This window comes from Vicia villosa, linkage group LG5, assembly GCF_029867415.1.
Source record: "Vicia villosa cultivar HV-30 ecotype Madison, WI linkage group LG5, Vvil1.0, whole genome shotgun sequence".
Lineage (NCBI taxonomy): Eukaryota > Viridiplantae > Streptophyta > Magnoliopsida > Fabales > Fabaceae > Vicia > Vicia villosa.
The window spans coordinates 168249051-168255459 of record NC_081184.1 but is presented as its reverse complement, the minus strand read 5'-3'; the positions used below and the strand labels follow the sequence as shown (position 1 = coordinate 168255459).

At 27.0% G+C, this 6409-nt stretch overlaps 1 protein-coding gene and 1 long non-coding RNA gene across 2 annotated transcripts; one reads left to right on the top strand and one right to left on the bottom strand.

Annotated features, from left to right (window-relative positions):
- The first annotated feature begins 636 nt into the window (after window positions 1-636).
- On the top strand, window positions 637-4230 carry LOC131603811 (uncharacterized). Its single transcript, XR_009284508.1, has 3 exons — window positions 637-865; window positions 1063-1125; window positions 4116-4230. It is a non-coding gene; the product is annotated as an uncharacterized LOC131603811 (long non-coding RNA).
- An 823-nt stretch (window positions 4231-5053) lies between these two features.
- On the bottom strand, window positions 5054-5896 carry LOC131603810 (protein OXIDATIVE STRESS 3-like). Its single transcript, XM_058876244.1, has 2 exons — window positions 5554-5896; window positions 5054-5439 (listed from the first exon to the last, which is right to left on the bottom strand). The coding sequence occupies exons 1-2, from the start codon at window positions 5802-5804 to the stop codon at window positions 5202-5204; spliced, it is 489 nt and encodes a 162-aa protein (XP_058732227.1). The 5' UTR covers window positions 5805-5896; the 3' UTR covers window positions 5054-5201.
- Window positions 5897-6409: the final 513 nt, after the last annotated feature.

The window sequence follows — 6409 nt, the reverse complement described above, 5'->3', positions numbered from 1 at the left end:
TCTTGAGTTCAATTACAATTGTTGTCAATGAGTTTTTTTTATCATTCTTTTGTATGGTTGATTTCATAAGTAACCTGTTTATTGGATAGGTCATTAGATATTCAGTTACTGATGCATGACACAATATTTGGAAGATACCATGAATATGTCTAACTAAAGTGAGGTTTTACATGATGAATTTTATGGATGGTGGAGAATTTTTGTGTGTGTTTTTGGCACTCTAATGAAAAATGTTATTAAAATATTATAGAATTTTATTATTTTTTATTATTATAAAAGTAAACTATCTCTTTTTGAAAAAACTATTTATTTATTATTAGAGATAGAGGATAAAAAAAAAAAAAACAATGATGAGTCACTAAGTGGGCATTTCTAACCATTAGATTAAAATCATATCAACGGTCATAAATGAATGTAACTATTAGTGTAACATATTGGTGTAATTTGATCCCTCCTCGTATATATATATATATATATATATATATATATATTAAATATTAAAATCATTCTTAAATACTTTAGAGAAAACTTTATAAACACGTTATAGAATTACAGTAGATATAATAGCGACGTAGATCTCTAATCACATTATAAATAAGTTGCTGCTCAGCAACATTTTCTACACCATCATCTTCTCCTTAAAACACAACAATATTAATAATATAGTGAAGATGAAGGACATAAGAAGTATATTAAAGGGGTTGAAACCAGACTTTCTAATGGTGTTAGTACAGATTGCATATGCTATGCTAACTATATTATACAAGCTCGCACTAAATGATGGAATGAGCATGAGAGTAGCCGCAACATATCGCCTCATTTGTGCATCCGCTTTCACTATCCCAGTTGCTCTTATCTTTGATAGGTTACTTGCACAATCTTTTGCTTTTACCACTTTATTAATAGCATACATTTAACTATAAGTGTTTGCTTATATAACTGTTTTGAGATTTATTTTTTTATTCACAACTTTTAAATGAAAATGTTAAATTTATACATTTGGCATAGTGTGCCACATCTTTCATAACCAAACTTGAATAGTTGTCTTTTTTTTGTTTACAGAAAGAAGAGAGCACAAATTACTTGGAGTGTGCTTTCTAAAACATTTCTATGTGGATTGTTTGGGTAAGGGACGTTATACAAGTTTTATTTTAAATGGAAAAATAATATATTAAGTTAACTAGAAATAAAAATTCCAAATACTTACAGAGCTCAAAGAAAATAAAACCAATAAAATATAACACTTTACTCAAATCATTAATAGAAATATTAAATATTAACGGGAACAAATTTGGAATATTAACGGGAATACGGAGTTACTGATCAAAATAATGAATATTAGCGGAAACATGAAGTAACTGATTAAAATACCGACTATTAACGGCAACATGAAGTTATTGAATAAAATATTCAATATTAACGAGAACATGAGTTACTGATCAAAATATTGAATATTAACGGAAACATGAAGTTACTGATCGAAATATCGAATATTAAGGGAAAAATAATATTTATTAATCAATATATCTCAAACTTTAGCCCAACCTATTAAAAAGAAATTTCTATATTTTACACATTTATTTTTAGGATATTTACTTATACAATAATATTTATATTGAACAAAATAACATTTTCCCTATCATCTTTTATTTCCCTCAATCACAATGCGCGAAAACGACGGGTACCCGTGCGAACGCACGGGTAATAAAAATATAGAATATTAACGGGAACATGATATTTGTGATAAAAATATTGAATATTAACGGGAACAAGAAGATATTGATCAAAATATTGAATATTAATGAGAACATGAAAATTGTTGATCAAATCATTGAATATTAACGAGAACATGAACTTACTGATCAAAAGATTGAATATTAACGGGAACATGAAGTTATTAATTCAAATATTGAATATTAACTAGAACCGAATGTTGAAATTTTTATCAACTATATAGATACTATCAAATTTACAACATTCCACTCATGTTAATAAGCAATTCTTTCTGATGTTTCAAATGCTATTGAAATATTTCATGATATTAACGGGAACATGAAGTTAGTGATCAAAATAATTGATACTAACGGAAATATTAAATTACTGATCAAAATATTGAATATTAACGAGAACATGAAGTTACTGATCAAAATATTGAATAATAAAGGAAACACGAATTTACTAATAACGGGAACATAAAGTTATTGACAAAAATATTGAATATTAACATGAACATTAAGTTACTGATCAAAATATTAATATTAGCGAAAACATTAAATTACTAATCAAAATATTAAATATTAACGGGAACATGAAGTTACCTTTACTGATAATTTTTTTGAATATTAACGGGAATAAATTTGAAATATTAACTAAAACATGAAGTTATTGATCAAAATAATTAATATTAACGGGAACACGGACTTACTGATCAAAATAATGAATATTAACGGGAACATGAAGTTACTGATCAAAATATTAAATATTAACGGGATATTAGCGGGAACATGAAGTTACCAAAATATTGACTATTAATGGGAACATGAAGTTACTGAATAAAATATTCAATATTAACGAGAATGTGAGTTACTGATCAAAATATTAAATATTAACGGGAACATGAAGTTATTGATCGAAATATTGAATATTCACGGGAAAATAATGTTTTTTAATTAGTATATCCCAAACTTTGACCCAACCTATTGAAAAGAAATTTCTATATTTTACAAATTTATTTTTAGGATATTTACTTCTACAATAATATCTATATTGAAGAAAATAACACTTTCCCTATCATCTTTTATTTTCCTCAATCACAATGCGCGGAAACGACGGGTACCCGTGCGAACGCACGGGTAAGACACTAGTTTACTATAACAATGACAACTTGAGAATTTTTTTTCAAATAATCAAAATTTTCAATTTTAATATCAAACTAATCATTATTTTATCATAATTTCCAAATTAATCATATTTTAAAAAAAAAATTGATTAGAGAGGTGGCGCACTTGAATTGACGCCTCCCAATTTTTTTTAATTTTGATTTGTTATTAGATTTATCTGCGAATTTATTGTTATTTATTGATTTACTTGCGAATTTATCTGCGGATTAACTTATAGACAAAATTTCTTAAGTAAATTCGCATATGTCCTTTTTTTTTTTTCTTCTGAAACATGGTTAGTTTAGAAATTATGGTGAAAGGTTGGTTAGTTTGGTATTAAAATTAAAATTTTTGGTTATTTTAAAAAAAGATATTACAACTTGATTTAAGAGGCAAGGTTTTATTTGAAATTTACTATTGTTTTTTGAATAAAAACAATTTATTATATAAAAAAAATGAGGGGGCAAAAAAAATCTAACCCATTAAAAAAATAATAAAAATGATAGTTGGTCATGCTCAAATTTATCTTTTAAAGCACCTTCAAATTTACTTATAGGAAGTGAAGCACTCCAAGTATCATAATCAATATAATAACCTGTATTTGCATATCTGCACATGCATTTCTCTATCTAAAAATGTTAGATATCTTGAATTTAAAGGTGTGTATAGTGTACAAAGTATTCTTCCTTTTATTTAAAAGATATCAAGGGACAATATTCAAAATAGAAAATAAATGAGTGACTAACATTTAATCAGTTTCAATCCTAAATTTTTTACAATTATTCTTGTTAGCATATTCAATAGCAAACAACATTCTATCCAATTCAACTCGAAAGGAGGTGCGTTTTTTCATTTCATTTTTGCAATTCAAATAGTAGATTCTTTAATCACTGACTTCTCAATATTTTTTCCTTTTAACTTCCAACATTTGTCAATACTATGACCAAAAAACAAACAATTGATCACAAAAAAAAAAATGTAAACTCTCGTATTCCAATTCAACAAAGAATGCATAATCCTCTCGTTCCACCAAATAGGATCATAGGAAGTATCTGACATGTTAAGATCTAATTGAATACGGGCAAAATGTCCTAAATTTCTTTTTCTTTTAAGCTCATCAATTGTTAAAGGATTGTCAATATTAGAAGCAATTGCAAATAAAGTAGTTGGATCAATACTCTAATTAAGCAAACCATACATCCTCAATCATAGCATGTGTAATCTTCAAATTTTCAGGTCTAAAATCTGGCGTCCATGCAGACAAACACACGAGTGAGGGCTTAACATTCTATGTCACTACACTTCAAATTTTGTAGAGATTCTCCCTTGATTTGAATTAAAATTCAAAATAACCACGCTCCAAGTGAGTTAAATTCCAATTAGTAATAGGAATCCATAATAATTTTATGAGTTTGTCACGTTATTCTTATGCCTTCAATGACACATTACCTTTACTAGTAATCAATCTCTCATGTACAGCGTTCGAGTCTTTCTTCGTAAGCTCATTCGATAATCTTGATCAAGAGACGATTATCTTTGAGACAAGGCTTGGCAAAATCAGAAATCGGTATGTCATATGTATTTTGAAGAACTTGTGCAAATAATTTCTTTTGTGTTTAGAGTTGAGATGGAAACATAAAAGTCATTCGAGGAATAGGAGCCGATCATGGAAGATCTCCATGTCGATTGTCTGTTTTGGAGGAGTCCATGCCAATTATGTTCTATTTCAAACCCTAGTAGAATATTTCCAAAAAAACCTGGTTGTGTGAGAACACGATATCTCCTTCGTCGGTCCTTGTTTTGACCAAAATTTACTATTAATTATCTTCTCTAAATTAATTATATTTGAAGGGTCTAAACTTGGATATATATTTGTTTGTGATCAAAATTATCAATTTTAAAAAATTATATTCGATAAATATTCCATGGCTCAAATTTAATCCCATTGGATTCAAAGTTGATAGATTTAAAATTCTATAAAAATTTCTTGACAAACAATGTTGTGTTATAAAAAAAACTTACGAAATAAATATTTTAGAATAAATAAATGAATCTACTTATAAAAAATACATAAATAAAAATATAAAATTGAGATTATTAAAATTGAGTTATATGATTCATAAATAAAGTCTAAAAAAATAGATAATCCTCTTGTTTGGACTAATTATGAAGAAAAAAAATGAACTCTTTTCTCAGAAAATAAATCTACTTAGTTTATAGAAGATTATGAAAATTTCATACTTGACAAATGTTTTGGCTTAATAAACTGATTTAATAAATCTTTTAAAATTCCAAAAAAAATTGTGTACAGAACAGGAAGATCTAGCTAGAGTCTCCAAGGAATCTATTTCTTCTAGAAATTTTTACTGATAAACAAGGTCCTCTTGAAGTTTTCTTTGATATTGTTCCCTTTGGAGTGCACAAACCAAAGCTCTTGCATGATCTCACTTTATTTCTGTAATTTGGTTTCTCTTTCTTAGGAAGATCTTCTATGCTTTCCACCCTTGCTAATGAACAAAAAGATTGTGCTTTCCCTTGATAAAACATAGACAATCCTCTCCTACAAATCAATGAAAAATTCGATAAAAATAGTGAAAAAAAAAAGAAAAAAAAGTAGTAAGTAAAAGAAAGCATGCATCATGATTCATGATAATTCATGCATGAAATTGCTTACTTTATAGGAAGATGATTCATGAGCTCTGATAATTCATATAAAGGACCATTTAAATTTGATGAAGAGGAAGATGACAAACTAGAAGTTGAAGAGGATGATACTTCTTGATCATCATCATCCATCTCTGATGAAGAAAAATATGAAGAAATTGAATCTTCTGTATCATCATCATTCTTAATAATCCAATCGGAGTTACTTTTTGCATCCATAGTTGATTGTGATTGTAATATGTCAAGAAGAAAATCTCTCATCTGTTATTTGTTATGAAGTAATTAAGTTTAAGAGATAAAATATATATACCAATGAATGAGATATGGATAATATTGTAGCTTTGATATATATGAGTTGGATATAGATAAATATGAAGTATATAATTAGAATTAAATTTTGGTCCCAGTCATAACACGTTATATATATGGTGTAAAATAAATATTGCTAAGATAGATAACAGTAGAGGATAAGAGCTTAACAGAAACAACGATATGCTGAGTCATGAATTTTAATAATATTAACTTCTTTTTCATTTTTTGGTAACACAAACTGTGGACCTCACCATTTTCCTAACTAATAACTGTATGCTACATAAAGCCATAACAGGTAAGTGTGTATTTCAATTCCACTACAAAATTATCTATCATAAATTTTAATAATAAAAAAATATAATAAAAAAATTAGAAAATGAAAGGATAAGTTCAATATATTTAAGGTAAAAGCTAGGTGTATTTATAGTAATTTATTTGTCATTTATTTGAGAACATACAGTTAAAATTATATCTTTAATTTATTCAGTTAAACAATTAATTAATTTACAATAAGCAACTTAGAGATGCACTATCATATAAATATAAACTAACCA

Bases quoted from the DNA above. Each gene is read 5' to 3' on its own strand.
- LOC131603810 (XM_058876244.1), bottom strand. From the start codon at position 5,804: ATGAGAGATTTTCTTCTTGACATATTACAATCACAATCAACTATGGAT. The intron at 5,440-5,553 runs GTAAGCAATTTC...ATTGATTTGTAG, and splicing joins ATGAATCATCTTCCTATAAA to GAGAGGATTGTCTATGTTTT.